Here is a 15,454-nt window from a genome sequence, read left to right on the forward strand (position 1 = left end):
GAGAGAGAGAGAGAAGGGAGAGAAGGAAAAAATTATATATAAAATTAGAACAAAAATTATTTTTATAACAGAAAGTATATATGGTAAGACATTAAATATGCGTATCATTTAAATTTAAATTAATCATATAATCTACGGGATTCGAAACTTTAATTACAACGTTTATAATAATTCTTATTCTTAAGAGGAGATAATAAACAGAAAGTTTACTGTCAGATAAATTAAATCTGACTAAAGAAAAAAGCAATTGATTAGGATTTTGAAATTGAAATGCTGATAGTTTTATATATACCTTGCCGAAAATAAACTTATGCCATATTCATATTGGGCAACTGTTGTTCTATCGTGAGAGTTTTACATTTGCATGTAACAACAGTTTCAACTAGTTTGCCAGTACGACGATTGCATTGGGAATTGTAGATGTTCGGAAGCCTTGAAGATCCAAACTCCGATTACGGACCCCGATCAGCATTCGCAGTTTCAAATCGAGTTCCAGTGTGAAAAACATGTCACGTTATCGTGTCATAAGAGCTTGAGCGTCTGGTTCCATGTAGACAGGTTTAAGACTCCCTCATTCACTAACATCTTGCAGGATCTCTTTCATTGTTTCACTCATTTAAGAAGTATCGGCATCTCACGTTGTCAATCATACAAAAGAACGTGCGAAGGAAATAAATCTTTGAGAGAGAGTTCTCAATTGCTGTATCAGAAACCGTGGAGTACATATATCTTATGCAAGTGTCCAATTATGCTGTAAAATTCAATACACGATATATCAGTTCATATAAATTATTATTTAAATTCAATGCCAATTTTGAAAAAATTGCGTAGAGTATTTTTAAATATTCGATGGTCATACAGTAATAAACTTTTTGTTGAAACAAACGAATTATTTTTTTGTTTCAGACGGCGAATACCTATTTGTGGATCCTGAGAATAAGCTGAGCAAATACGCCCCAAAGAATTGGCGAAATTCTCATACATATGTAAGTAGCTGCTTATTCATTGCTTATTGTTTTATTATAATTAGAAGGAGAGAAAGAAGGAGAATAAAATAAAACAAGAGAGAGAGAGAGAGAGAGAGAGAGAGAGAGAGAGAAAGACAGAAAAATATAACTTATTAAAAATTCAAATGTTAGAAAATTTATTCAAACAATAATATATGTTTATACTTACAAAAAATATGATCTCTCGTCATTAATTTGTCATTATTTGATATAAAAAAGATAATTAATAAATTCATATCATTTCATATTATTTATAAGTGATAGAAAATAAGCTTTCCTGTATATTTGTGCGATATAAAAATTATATTTTTTATTTATTTCTAATTGAATCGTGCATGGAAACTAGTTTCGACTCAAGTTCTCCTCAGCCATGATTGAATTGAGTGAAACTGTGGACTCATTCTTTTACAGTGTTCGTTAAAAACTTCCTTTTCGCGGTGATCTTAAATTAGCGCTAAGACATACCGTGTCTCCTGATGATGTAAATAATACATTTGTATCCTTCAAATTGTGAATCGTTTTAGATAATTCACAAATTTCTTCAAGAAAATCAAAATTCCTATCAAATTTTTCTATAATGAAAGCATATGTGTGATTGAACAATATTCCAAGCAATCACGATACATAATCTGATGGTCATTATTAAAACAGAATAACAATTTTATACGTTATATTGTAATATTTAGTAATAGTAATTTATATGTATATATTATTTTCAGGGTTTGGATAGCAGTGGAAGACCAGCCTTTGTCCTATACTTTCGAGTTCGTTTCTATATCGATACACCATTACTTTTAAGGTAACATACAAATATTTTATTCCAAACGAACTATTTTTTTATAATCTTAATCTCTCTTTTAAATCTTTAAAATATAAAATTATGTTTGCTTTTCAATTAATTGATCACATATTCGAAAAAAGAATAGATGTTTCCTCAATTCGATTCCGAAATTAATCATGGCACTGAATATGTCATACATTGGAATTGTCAGCATAGCGAAATGTGAAATGTGTTCGGCTATTTGTTCCCTTTTAGACGATGTCTAAAAGATGCCGTCGGTATCGTGCTGATTAAAAGGTACCGCCATAGAAAGAGAAAGAAACGCAAAAAAGACTTGTGCATATAGAAAAAGAAAGATGCAAAATTGCAGGGATATTGAGACGAAAATTTTATTCGTGAGTCAAAATCCGGATTCTCGTCCAGTAGCTGAGTATTGCTACCTATTCTTATAATTATAAAGTAATTATGCGGAGCATGATAAATAGACCGTACACCTAAAATGGAGGCATTTTCAGAGCACTTCGGTAATTATCCGATTCGCATTGGTTTCTTTTTTATTTCGACACACGAAACCCTGTAATTTACATTAAATTTGACGATTCACTGCACGTTGCCCTTAAGGTTTACTTTTTGTGCTACGAGTCTCGCCCAGCGCGCGAGTCTCTTTGCCAATGCTTCTAATTTCAGTCAAGAAATATACCCATTTGTTTGAATCCACTTTTTACGTGTTGAAGAAGCTCTAAGGTCCAATTGCATCAATGTCACTTTGATTTTAAGAAATTTTAAATTCTGTCTCGTTTTAAAGCTAAAAAGAGACAAAAAGAGTTTTAAGCCTCGCTTAAAATCAAAATAATGTTAGTGCAACCAGGCCTAAATCACTTATAATATCGATTATAAGTTGTAATATCTACTTATAATTAATATTTTTTGTAGCAATAATTTCCTATCTTTCTTTGTTTTTGAACTGTTAGTATTTTAAAAGCAACTTAATTCTTAAAGATTTTAACTTTTTTATTCTTTTCAGCATAAAATAAACTTGTTGTTGAGTTTGAACATTTTTTTACATATTTATAATAACATATCGTTTATCTTTTAGAAAAGTCTTTTTAGTATATTTCACGTATCGATCATAATTTTAAAACATTTATTAAATATTTTAATGTTCGTGTTATTGTTTCAGCGATGAGACGACACGGCATCATTATTACCTGCAACTGCGCGACAATGTCGTCAGGCACGGCGGTGGGGTGGAGAGCCTCCATCCTCACCATCCCCTTCATGAACCATCTATCGTCACGTCATTGTTGGTGCTCGCTGGGCTTGCCCTTCAAGCCGACCTTGGCGATTATTCCGAAGAACGTCACAGACCGCATGCAGGATCTGTCGGTTATTGCAAATCCACGGATTACCTTCCTTCCCATGTAAGCTGTATTTTACGGATTTTTCTTGATTTAAAAAGAATTGAATTATTATATAAATATATAAAATATGAGATATCTTCAGTATTTGTAGTTATTTAGATAAGTTATTAGTGAAAATTAATAAAAAAAGCCCATCAGAGCCTACATCGGCTGTTCGGATACACAGAAAACTCTTTATTCTCGTGTGAATGTAAGAAAACGAATTAAATATTTAATTTGTTACACAAGAATAAAAAATTTTCTGTGTATCCGAACAGCCGATGTAGGTTTTGATGGCTTTTTTTTATATTTTTCACTGATAGATTCTTTCGAGCCTCATTTTATATATTTGTTTAAATGAGTTATCTAAATAAAATGACTCTATCTTATCTTTATTAGAATATATAGGAGATATTTTAAACTTAACGCATCTAGTGGCAGATTCCTGAAGATTTTTTAAGACGAAAATTTTAATATCAAAATGTCGAGGTTATAATAGTTTTCATCACTTAAAGTTTGCGCGTGTAAGTATGATTAGCATTTTGCGTTGTATTATAGAATAAATAAAATATCAAAAAGGACTTTAGGCAATATGATTCGCTAACTTTAAATGCTTATAATTAAAAAAATATTATAGCCTCAACATTTTAATATTAGAATTTTTTCGTCTTAAAATGACTTTAAGAATCTGTCATTAGCAAGTATGATGCATCGAATATAAAACATCCAATATATCTTCCCTATATATCTTCATCTGTATTTTAGATAAAAAAATATTATCTTTTTTCAAGTTATCTACGTAATTATCTTTTTCAAATTATCTAAGATGAAGATCTATTTTATATATATATTTATATATATTTTTATATATATTATAGTGTATTATTCTATTTAGATTATAATTTCTAGATTATCTAAATAATTTAGATTATAGATTATATAGATTATTTATCTAGATTATCTAGATTATTTTATTAAATAATTTTTTTAGATTATCTAGATATCAGCAAATACTGGATAGTTTATATTTATTTTTCAATGACATTAATACTTTTATATAATATGTTAAATGATCAAAGTAATTGATAACATGTTCTCCATATATATGAACACTAATACATTTACAATGCGTGCAACATTTCCTTTTAAAACAGCTATGTATTTTTCGCACAATTACTTCGGATTACGATTATAATCTTTTAATCTGTCTCGAATGCTCTTAGATGTGCCTCGAGTCGAACGTGCTCACCGTGCTTGCAGCCCAGCACAGAGAGTACAGTGGGCTCTCTAGAGAGGAGGCAGAGTTGCAATATATCCGGGAGGCAGTGCTGTTGGAGGCGCCGCTCAACGCTCACCTGTATCGGTTGCGCCGAAGTAAGAACGAGGCGGGACCGGGCCGCATACTCCTGGCAATTTGCGCTCGTGGAGTGCGAATCTACGCCGAGGAGGAGACGCCGCGCGTTTTCGCTTGGAACAATATCGGCAAACTCTCTTTTGATGTAAGCGTTGAAAAAAAATGTCTTCTTCCAAGTTTCTGCTCGTTTACCAGAACAATATTAAATTATTTCTTATGCTATACATTTTAAGATAAATTAGTTTCTCGTACCGTTATTTGTATTTGATAATTTAAATTAACTTTTTTTTAAATATCTAAGCATATTTAAAAATTAAAAACTTTTTTGTATTTTTTTATGCAGCGCAAAAAATTCGAAATCCGTGCAGTTGATCAGCCGGAAAAACTTACCCTCTACAGCGGATGTGATGACAAGAGTAAACTCCTCTTGGGACTTTGCCGTGACACCCATCAGTTCTCTATGGCTATAGCGCCTAGAGTAAATGAAGCTATGAAACGAGAAGAAGAAGGTGAATTTACTTTGTATTTTTTATTAATGACTATCCATATTAAGCAATTAATTAATTAATCGCGCAATATTATTAATTTTCTTCGTTTAATCTATTTAAAATATTATAAGATAATTTTCTTCTTTTTCTGTATCTTTATCTCTTTTTTTTTCTTCAACCACATGTACATATATCATAACATACACACATTTTTTCCGTTTTCTTTCTTAAGCTTAATTCTTATTCTTTTTCTTGCGTTCGTCCTTAAAACCATTAAAAGGAAATTAAATAAATATTAGATCGTGATATATTAGTGATGAATTATAATAATACAATAGATTAAATATAATTTGTAGAACGGAAAGTCTTGAGGGATTGTTACATGTACCCTACTCGATGTAAGTTGAGTTTAGCGACGCGCGGTGCGCGTGGTGATCAACGAATTTCTGTCATCTCGAGTACATCCTCGAATACAACATCTGGTATTGTCAGCGATCGGGTGCATAGCGAAGATGAACCTGATACTGCACCAGCATCGACCGAATGTTTGCCTCGTCTTACCTTAGAAACGATATCTTATTCAGATGGCCAGAGTAGAGTTTTAAATGGCACGAATGGGGATACAGATAATCACTCTATGCCACCTTCTTCCGTTTCTGTTATTGACGGTAAGTTTAGTTAATATATAATAATAATAAAAATTTTATTTTTATTAATGTTTGAGTAAAAAAATTTACCACAAGAATAGTTATATTTCTTATATTCGTTACTGACAAAAAATATTACGTTCTCATACATGAATTTTTCGATATGTATAATTTTGTCATATAATAGATTTCTATTTAAACCATTAAATTCGAACTTTGTTTATTTATTAGTCTATCTTTAGTTTGCGAAATAAAAAGGAACATATCGCGTTACACGTATTACCATATATAACCATAGGTTTTTTTCGAATTCTTATAGAGGACTATAAGATTCTGTAGGTAGATTTCTGTAGGTAAGATTGTGTAGTTAGCTATAGGATTTGCATAGCAGGTATATGTAGGACATTCATAGGAAGGCAAATAGGTTAGTATAAATATTCACAGGAATGTGGACAGATGTCCTATGAGAACTAAAAGGTCTATAAGATATCACCAAGGTTGGGTAAATTAATGTTTTTTTAAACTAAATTAAGTTAATGGCTTATAAAATTAATAAAATTATGTTAAAAGTTGAAGGAATAAAGAATTAATTTAATAAAAGTTAAGATTGAATTAAGTTTAAAAAAAAGTTATTTTTGAAAAAAATTATTTTTGAGATCAGAATATCCTAATTTTTCTTAAAATGAGATTACTTTAAATAACACTTACAAATATAGATATTATTAGGTAAATTTAATTTTATCTTCACATGTAAGTTACTTATATATAATAAGATTTACACAGGATATATATATAATAAGATTTACACAGGACTTTTCAATTCCTGTCCTTTTTTTCCAGGACTTTTCCAGGACTTTTCAAGTCCTGTGTAAATCTTATATATAATAAGATTTACACAGGACTTTTCAATTCAATTTAGTTTTCTTCATCTGCACACGAAAATAGTCCCAAATATGGGACATTCTATATCGATTTCGATTGCATCAATGTGCATATCATTTTTTTTCTCATGCCATTCTCTAAGAGTCTCTTTTCATAGACTCATGCCATAGGTTCCTATGTAAAACATATTTCCTTGTAGAAAAATTTCTCAAAATATCTTATATATACAATACATGCTCTGTACATCCTGTAGATATCTATACAAGCTCTTACAGAATCTTATAGTCCTCTATGTAATGGGAATTCACAGCAAGATAGGAGTCTTCTCCTATGAGGATCAGTTGAATTTACCACGGATACCCATAGTTAGGCAAACCTATAGGAAAATTCCCGATAGGACTTTGCAGCAGGGATATGTAATTTTCTTTAAAATAGGGAATCTATGACTCGCCAATACATACATCTTATCGATTTGATCGTATTTTTATCGTCGCGGTGAAAAGTAGATTAACATGTTGGGATAATTTTCAGAGATTGACAATTCCGACGCCACTTCTACATCGGTGGTATTACGTCTCGCGTCAAGTGCCGCGACCGCCGCCGAGGGCTCACAATGCAGCAGCAGTTGCAGTACAGTAGTTGTCGTTAATACATCCACAGGCGGACCATCGCGAATGCGCCGGGCTTCTGCGACCTCTAGTTTGGAGTTAGGTTACTCGCATACAGCACAAAATTCGACAATTTCCACGGAGACAGCTAGTTTTCCGGGTGCTATTTATGACAGGTGTAAGAAGACAGGTAAATATACAGGTGAGAGAAAGAGAAGAGTAGCTTTAGTTTAAAAAATAGCTTTGTCGACACAGTCAAAATACTGTGAAACCTTTTTAGAATTATTCAGACCAAACTATCCCTCTGTATTATACTACATTTCTTTGATTTTTACACTTATTAAGAATACGTGCACAGAATATAAATTTCGGTATCTTTTCTGTTTTTCATTCGCTTTCTGAAATTAAGCATAGTCACGTAACCTTTGAATGATCTTTCTCAGGTACTGATATTGCGAGCGAGACTAGTGGCGTGTATACACTGAGAAGCAGTGAGATTCAAGACGAAAGAATCGGCGATGATTTGTATTTGCCTACGGGTGATACCAACGCATCCTCTGCGGCGAGCGATGTTTGTGCCTTGAGCTCCGTTCAGTCTACCACTGATGAAGCGTCTATCACATCCGGTTTCTATACTATTCACAGTGGATTACGATCTGAAAGCAGTTATACGGAAGACGTCGGCGCGGAAGATCAGGAACCGATATATAGTCTTTGCAAAGGTGACGACGACGAGGTCTCCTTGAACCGACAGCTCGAAGATTCACGCTCGCGAAGCAATAGCATACTCAGCGTGAGCAGTTTCCGAGGCGATGGTAGCGATCCATCCAAAGCGAGGCCGTTATTGTCGGCTGACGAGTTATCGGATTTGATAGTCGGCAGGTATCCCCCACGTAAAACTATTAGCAATTCGATGGACTCGGACTGCGATTACGTGACGATGCCACCTCCACCTCCGCCGCCACCTAGAACGGACAGTGATCGACAATTACCGCCGCCATATCCGATAGAAAGCATTGACTACGCAACAATCAACGTTTCAAAGAGATCCGGCATACCGGAATTGGCTCGGGAACGTGAACCACCTCCGCCACCACCATACAACAAAACTTGCAGTGACTTCGTCCCGTTACCACCTAGACGAACCGATCCACCACCGCCGCCACCTTCGTATACATCGTCACGAGAGAGGATTCAAATACCACCACCCACCCCACCACGAAATGACGCGGTGACGCCACGAGAACCTCCACCACCTCCGCCGCCCTATCCCGACATGTCAGCGACGATTGGCTCTGTAACGAAAGTAGTAAAAATCATCAACGACGTCGCCGGAAATATCGCGCCACCAAAACCACCGCCTAGGATCCAACCTCCCACTTACCCAGGCGATAAAATGAAACCCACACCTGTACATGCTCCGGTTGCCGCTCTCGTAGTAGGTCCAAACAATTACCTAGACGTACACGCTTCCCGAAGCGGTCCGGTACTTCTACCATATTTGACGACACCACCGCCTCCGCCTCCTTTACCACCGCCACCGATAATACATCCGCGACAACCACCGCCGCCACCACCACCACCGCCACCACCATCAACGCAACCAGCATCAAGTTTGGCGACCGTCTATACGAGTCAGGTTTCTCGATCACAAATAGAACAGTACAAACAACAACTTTATTCCGATGTTGATTATGTTATGTTTCCGCTCAAAGATCCAGCGGTGTCGAAGCAAGAGTATATCGACGCCAAACAAGGTTCCCTTCTGGCGGCTATGGCGGCTTATCCGCCTCCACCGTATCCTTCCTTTAGCAAATCTTCAGTGATGTATCGTAGCACGCCATACCTTCCCGGTTCCTCTTTTTCCTCGCAATCCAAATATGCGTCCAACCAAAATCTCAGCTCTAGTGACACAGGCAGTTCCAGCGGTAATTATCTGCAAGGCAATCTGAATAGTCACTATGCTGCTAGCACTAGTTCGCTGTATAGCGGTGCAACTTGTTCGTCTACGGGTAGTCACAGTCTCAGAAGAGAGCCGCCCGTACCAACTCACCCTCACACGTTGAATGCGTTCTCGCGGACCAAAAGTGACGAGAATATTCTCAAATGCTTGAATACCTTGTTCACAAATAAGATGCAGTCTCTACCGCAATCCAAGCATCGCAGATTACCGCCACCGCCACCACCACCGCCCTACGAAATACAGGTAACACAAAATGAAATATCAAATTTCTTAAATTTGTAATCAAGTTTCAAAATCAGAACTTGGATATCTTTATTAGGTATTTGTAAATATTCTATATTATTTTTATTGTTGCTCTTAATTCCTTCAGATTAAAAAAAGATAGATTAAATTCCTTAAAACATAGTTATAAATATAGTTATAAATATAGTTATAAATATTTGATAAAATTATATATATTTTATGTTTAATAGTAATACATGTTATTTGTTTTAGAATCTTGATAAGAATCAACCACTGCCATCGTCTTCTTCAGTGGCAACTTCCTCGTTGGTAACTACGACAACAAACAAACTTAAGAAACTCAGCAATGGTATAGAAGAAAATGATGAAAGGAAAAGTGATGATATGTTAGATATCCGAACGCTTCGCGAGAAAAGTCGTAATTTAGATTTACCATTAATTTCTGCGCTATGTAACGATCAATACCTGCTAAAGCAGACAAAAGCTTTTGTTCTGCCGAAGCATCCCAGCGAAATAACTTCCACTGCTGTACCCATGAAGAGTGGTACACGAAGCAATGGCACGACGTCCAGTAGGAGCAAGTATCCGGTGAGTGGACTGTCAACGACACAAATACAGAAACCACTTAGAAAATCTTCAACAAGCACTCACAAGCATCCCTCTGAGATAAAGAGCAATGCCTACAAGGTCAATGTCTCTTCCACTGGGGTCTCGACTATTAAAAAGGACTTTACAAGGACATCTCATTCCTAACGCTTGTGTAGACATTCTTTTCTCATTCATAGACTCTTAGCTCAGGATGAAAGTACATTCCATAATCTCATAATCACTATTACGCCCTATGTCGATTTAATGTAATTAATATGACGTACTAAGGAGCTGTACGACAAATTAAATATCATTTTCGCAGACCGTGCTTCTTTGATTCAGGGTGCCATTTTGTTTGTTCGCTGTTTTTTTTCTTTTTCTTCTTTTCTCATAAATATGTAGAAGCTCCAACTAGTTTGTTTCAATATTATTAGATTGATATATTTGAACATTTTGATATTAGATATACTAAAGTATACTAAAGTGTTATTGTCTCTTGCTCAATTATATGTTGCGACGAAAATTCCATTCATAAGCCCCGATAAAGGCGGCACTAGTCCCGCTCGTTAGGATAAATCATAGAGTTATTGGCCATTGCATATATGATAATTATAATCTGCCGAGGATTAGATAATTTTATATGTTTACACTATTCGTATGTTTTAATTAGGAACGATTTAAAAAATTCAATATTTTCAGGCGATAATATCGTCTAATTACGATATGTATTACAGAAAATTCAAATAGTATAACACCTTGAAAATATTAGCAATAAATACATGTCAAGACATGTAATTAACAGTCTTAATGACTGATATTTTATTCAATTTACAGAGTTACTCGAGCAGTGGTCCTTTATTTATTTCGAATATATAAGAATTAAATTATGATAAGATTAGAGTACAATTATGTACTTGTATATTGTTTCCGATGCGATAAGAATTCTATGACTAAAGTAAATATTGTGGTCAATAATGATCAGGTGGCCAATAATGATATAGTTTACCCTACTCTAGTTAACCCTATCGTAAAAAAGAGAAATGACTTTCTTATAATCACAGAATACATATATGTATATTTCGGATGAAAATACTTATGTGATTTTATTGTAATTAAAAAAATTTAGCTATTTTAGAATTTTCAGAAATAATATTTATTACCGAACAGTTTCCCGTTTATCTTTTAACATTTCGATCGATGATTATTCTGCAGCACCATTCATTCAAGGCATTTTATGTAATACACATGTAGTGCTGTTAGTATAGCTAATCTTTTTTACTTTTGTAATTGACATAACTCAATATTACAAAGCTATCATCCAAATTTATTGACACAATTTAAATTTATATATAATATTTGTAAGTGCAATGTATAACATTTTTTAACATTTTGGTTTTTTAATTAATTAATATGTCTTTGAAATATTTTTATTTCGAACATATCTCGATATATTTAATTTATTTGACATTTATATTTGTAATATTATAAAATGTAAAATTAATTTTATTCCGGATCTTATAAGAGATCGAATACTTATTATAAATAAAAGAGAGTGCAACAATTTCATAAAATCATTATAGTAAAAGAACAACAATTTAGTCGTAAAAATAGTTTACACTAATTGTCACTAGATTTTAATATTATATTTTTCGTATCTGTACATAATATTGCGTAACATAATACTACGTGATTTTATATGTAGACAAAAATCTCGTGTGTATGTATTCCATGCGCCATGTCAATTAATTATAAATAAATAAAATCTTTTGTAATAAAAGACAATTTGTGAAAAAATATAAATAAAGCGTAAATTGAACTGTTGTATTTTATACAACTGCATTGGAATTTACTTTATTGAATGTTAAAATACATAAAAGAAATTCAATTCATTCTTGTGCACATGATTTTTTTTTATTTTCAACACAATTTTTTCTATTATTTTTGTAATTATTTATTATATTATTTTTTATATTATTTTTATAAGAAAACAGGATTGAACAATATATATATATATATAAGACTGCAATGTATAAAATATTTTTTTAATTCTAATTAACTTTCATATTTTTAAAATTTTGTTATTTCAATACCTTCAAAATTTTCTTTAATATCTCTTACTTGAAAACATTTTTTAACATTTTGCTTTTTTAATTAATTAATATGTCTTTGAAATATTTTTATTTCGAACGTATCTCGATATATTTAATTTATTTGACATTTATATTTGTAATATTATAAAATGTAAAATTAATTTTATTCCGGATCTTATAAGAGATCGAACACTTATTATAAATAAAAGAGAGTGCAACAATTTCATAAAATCATTATAGTAAAAGAACAACAATTTAGTCGTAAAAATAGTTTACACTAATTGTCACTAGATTTTAATATTATATTTTTCGTATCTAAATAATAAATATTTACTGTTTTATCAAAACATATAATATATTTTTATATAATATATTATATATTTTTTAATAAACATATGCATCTAGTGTCTTTAAAACTTTTTTTAACAGGCAATACTTTGTATATCACTCTTGTATTAAAAAGAGATGACAGTAGATGACGTCATTCTTTTCTGGAATAATACACAATCTCATGCTTCACCCGAAAGTGCCTTTATATACATATTATAGAAATGAAAGATTGCTGAGGAGAATGACCAATGAACGACTTGTCTTTATGACGCAACGTCGTGGTCACATGTTCGATACGATTCGTTCCAGACGTATATTTACTGAAGCAATAGTTTGTATAAACTGTAGTATGTGCAACCTTCACGCGGCTGCAATTACGGCTTATTATAGAGCGTGGGGCAGTCGATTGTCTCGTCTCTTCGTGGAAACTAACATTGTGTCTTATTTCTCGATTGTTTTAATTAGTTTCAATTGTTTTCTATACGAATTTTTTAATTATACTATTTCGATCAAAATTCGCAACGTTTGAAATAATATGTTCTGTCTGAATATGCCGGATTCTTATGAATTTCATATGCATGGTAAGTGCACACATATGGTACTATATTATAATACAAGCAACCTCTTTAAAATTTTAATTTAAAGTTGAATGAAAATATCAAATGTTACGTTGATATAATTACAATATTACACATTACAATATTTACTTACCTAAAATTTGATAACCATGGATTCGAGTAAGTCCTTAAAAAATGTTGCACTTAATGCATTCTGTATTTTTTTTATTCTAAAAAAATGCATATCATATAAATATAAATTTATGACTTTAAAATTAATAAATATATTTATAATTTATTATAGAAAATCAATATTCTCAAAAGTTAATTTTTAGGGAGTTAAAATACTCAATTTTTTGTCAAAGTGACAAAAAAAAGTTTGAAGTAAAAGCAAAATAAAGGATCATTTATTCAACATAGGTCTTTATTTTAAGTCAAGATGGAAAAATTTAAAGAGTTCTAATTTATGCACATGAAACTAAAATATAGCTTTAAACAAAACATAGAAATAGTTTTTAATAATACTTTGTAGATATGAATAATAATAATTATTCTCGCGTGCATGTGCAATTATACTCGCACTGCAGTCATTGTATATGCGCATCACGTGCTGCATATCAAGCCTGCAATTACAGAGTTCGGTGTCAATGTATTGTTAATGCACAAAGCGGGAACAGACATCTGGCCACAAATAGGAAAGACAAGGGTGATCGTAATACAATCAACGACGCTTTGTCCGAAACCACTGACTAAGATGACTGGCATTTGCAAAGCATATATAATTGTGTGCACGTGCGCGTTCTCAATCGCATATAAAAATGAAAGCGTTGAAACACTAGATAGATTACTTGAGTTACATTTTCATTATTTTAAAGTCCTAAAAATGATATGACATTAGTTTATACAATTAATATTTAAACAAAATTACAAATAGTAGGTCAAATTTCTACTTTTTGCATTTATTACAAGCTCGAAAAAATATATAGAGACTTTTTTTAAAACTTAAAGATAAAAATTAATAATTTATAAAATATGAAAATTTGGTTTATGAAATTATAATAATATAATAATGTAATAATAATAATAATGTAATAATAATAAAAAACAAAGTAATAATAAAAATACGGGACGGTGGTACATTTTCAAATTAATACTTTTCTTCTTCACACATTTCTTGTATGCCATTCATTTACAATAAGATAAAATAGGATAAGTTATATAAAAGCATGAACATGACTCACCATCTCTGAGGATAATTGCAATCGGAGTTAAATAATGTGACAAAGTTGTCAACTCGACAATATTTTGACGAAGATCTTTGACCTAACATTATAGAATGCTTTCTCTTCATCAATTCTAATTCATCTAATTCTAATTCGTCCTATCAAAGTCCTCATTATGTGATATCTCACCAATTTAATAGTTATATAACAGTTTATTCGTACAAGTATTGTATTTGTGAGAATATTATTTCTCTGTCAAATTCACGATCACCGTTGAAAAAAGAAAATCCAGATATTTCAGAACTATGAAACTGAAATAGTACAAAATTATCTATGAAAACAAAATTACATTGACACTATTCAGTATGTCGATATCAAGTTTCTTCTAAAACAATGTTATATAGTTAAAACATAATCTTTTTAATCTTAAAAAAAATATAAAAAAGGTATTTATAATTAATCGTTAAATGATGTAATACAATATCTTATGGTTTTTCATAACGTATTATAATGTTTATGAGAATTTGCAACTCGCCTGCACATCGCGTTTTACACTATACTTTCCTCGAGAGTTCGCACGAAACTGCGTCAAATACACGAACGCGGGAGCGCAAGTAATTTCTGTTTTCATGCTGTCTATAGAATCTAGAAACAGACTACTGCGCACAAAATTAACGTGTAAATTGCATATAAGAGTTTTTCGAGTCATATGTGTTTAATTCAAAGTAAGACCAATCGCGTTATGTTTCACAGTTGGTTCTTGATGTAGATTTGATTATAAATACAAATTGCTGTCAATTGATTCTAGGAATTACTACATGTGTAAAAATATAATTTTATAAATTTCTAAAAATAATACACAATGTATCTCGAATCTGGTCAAAAATGATCAAAAATATACATCTTAATTCTATTATATTTATTCAATCTATTTTAGGAGAAATTTATATCTGATATATTGTTTTTTAATTTTATTTTTTTATCCATCTACTATTTTTGGAAAAAAGTATATACTGTAAATTACAGTAATTGATACATATGTTGACTTCGCGCATATTTTAAGTGTATTTCTCTATCTGTAATTTACAGATTTATATAGCATTGTGAGTTATAAGTAAATTTTCCCATAATTCTTCATAACATAATTCTACGTAACATCGACAAATATGCCAAAGAAGTTTTAATAATCTGCATAAAAATATACATATATCATTATATTTGAATCTTATTAAAAAAAATTAAAAATTTCCAAGAAAAATTAATTAAAGATTTTATTTCCAAATTATATATATA

At 31.8% G+C, this 15,454-nt stretch overlaps 2 protein-coding genes across 2 annotated transcripts in view; one reads left to right on the forward strand and one right to left on the reverse strand.

Annotated features, from left to right (window-relative positions):
* Positions 1-10,659, forward strand: part of LOC108692239 (protein expanded) — a 38,581-nt gene extending 27,922 nt beyond the window's left edge. Inside the window, 9 exon segments of the mRNA XM_018200414.1 lie at positions 907-986; positions 1,727-1,806; positions 2,969-3,209; positions 4,412-4,687; positions 4,886-5,051; positions 5,387-5,698; positions 7,091-7,369; positions 7,611-9,373; positions 9,626-10,659. Of these exon segments, the coding sequence (XP_018055903.1) occupies positions 907-986; positions 1,727-1,806; positions 2,969-3,209; positions 4,412-4,687; positions 4,886-5,051; positions 5,387-5,698; positions 7,091-7,369; positions 7,611-9,373; positions 9,626-10,126 (3,698 nt within the window). The 3' untranslated portion in view covers positions 10,127-10,659.
* Positions 10,660-15,295: 4,636 nt separating this feature from the next.
* The window catches only part of LOC108692236 (odorant receptor 22c-like), a 2,840-nt gene continuing 2,681 nt past the window's right edge, over positions 15,296-15,454 (reverse strand). The window contains exon 4 of the mRNA XM_018200412.1: positions 15,296-15,349. Within this exon, the coding sequence (XP_018055901.1) occupies positions 15,296-15,349 (54 nt within the window). The remainder of the gene's footprint in view (positions 15,350-15,454) is intronic.

This window comes from Atta colombica, unplaced genomic scaffold (genome assembly GCF_001594045.1).
Source record: "Atta colombica isolate Treedump-2 unplaced genomic scaffold, Acol1.0 scaffold66, whole genome shotgun sequence".
Lineage (NCBI taxonomy): Eukaryota > Metazoa > Arthropoda > Insecta > Hymenoptera > Formicidae > Atta > Atta colombica.